This window comes from Plectropomus leopardus, unplaced genomic scaffold (assembly GCF_008729295.1).
Source record: "Plectropomus leopardus isolate mb unplaced genomic scaffold, YSFRI_Pleo_2.0 unplaced_scaffold3577, whole genome shotgun sequence".
NCBI classification, from domain to species: Eukaryota; Metazoa; Chordata; class Actinopteri; order Perciformes; family Serranidae; genus Plectropomus; species Plectropomus leopardus.
The window spans coordinates 1-1,142 of NW_024639099.1; the positions used below are offsets into that span (position 1 = coordinate 1).

Below are 1,142 nucleotides of genomic sequence, written 5' to 3' on the forward strand. Positions count from 1 at the left end.
TTTTTTTGTTTGTTTGTTTTCTGTACGTACTGCACATATCTTTATTATTGTTATTTCATTTTATTCTTTGTTAAGTGCCTTCCTTTGTGTATATATATATATATATATATATATGCATTATTTTGCCCTTTTTAACGAATATTTCATTCAGTTCATTCTTATTTGCTGCAGCTGTAACAAAACAATTTCTCTCCAAGATTAATACATTATTTCTATTTTATTTTATTTTATTTTACTTTTCTACAATGTGGTTTTACAGTTTAACAGTTTCTCTGTTTCGTCTCCAGAGCTCAGAGCTGCTGCTGCAGGAGGCTTTTTCTTTCAGTATTTGCAGTAAAATCCTGCAGTTATTCTCCATGTGCAGCTGCTGTAAATATGTTTTTAACTGTTGACTTTTTGCTTTTTTTAAACTGTTTATGTTCTTCTTTTTGCTCCATTTATCTTTTACATACCTGCTTTGATTTCCCCTTTGCTGGTGGAATAATGCAGATTTACCCGCCGTGGGACAAATCTACAATTATCTTATCTGATCTTATCTTGCCTCTCTTGTCTTGTCTTATTTTATCTTATCTTCTCTAATCTGATCTGATCTGATTTGATCTTGTCTTGTCTTGGTTTGTCTTATCTTATCTTATCTTATCTATCACGTCTTGTCTTATCTTATTTTATTTTATCTGGTCTGGTCTGGTCTGGTCTGGTCTGGTCTTGTCTTGTCTGATCTGATCTATCGTCTTGTCTCGGCTAGTCTTAATGTTTTGCAGTAGTACTGCAGTACTGACCCGGCCCCGGTACAGCAGGTCCAGTCCTCGGTCGATCCAGCGCTCCACCTCCAGCCTCCTCTGCAGCTCTCTGCGGTTGTACTGAACCGTGACTCGGGCCCGCCGCCACTGCACGCTCTGATCTGCCTGTCCGCCGCCGGCACGACCCGGTGACCCATCACTGCACGTCCTGTTGACCCGCCGCCTGACCCGGTGAGACGCCATCACACCTGCACCGTCTACACCTGATCCTCAAATATTCAGATTTTAAAATGTTTACAGTTTTTAACTGAAGAGACAAAAATACAAAGTAAATTACTAAATACTGATGATAATAATAATAATAATAATAATAATAATAATAATAATAATAATAAAATCTGT

The 1,142-nt window shown here is 37.7% G+C and overlaps 1 protein-coding gene across 1 annotated transcript; it reads right to left on the minus strand.

Moving 5' to 3' along the window:
* Positions 1-683: 683 nt before the first annotated feature.
* On the minus strand, positions 684-1,076 carry LOC121938843 (protein phosphatase 1 regulatory subunit 14A-like; the record flags this gene model as incomplete). Its single annotated transcript, XM_042481995.1, has 1 exon — positions 684-1,076. A coding segment is annotated over exon 1 (300 nt), but the record flags the coding sequence as incomplete, so codon positions are not given.
* Positions 1,077-1,142: the final 66 nt, after the last annotated feature.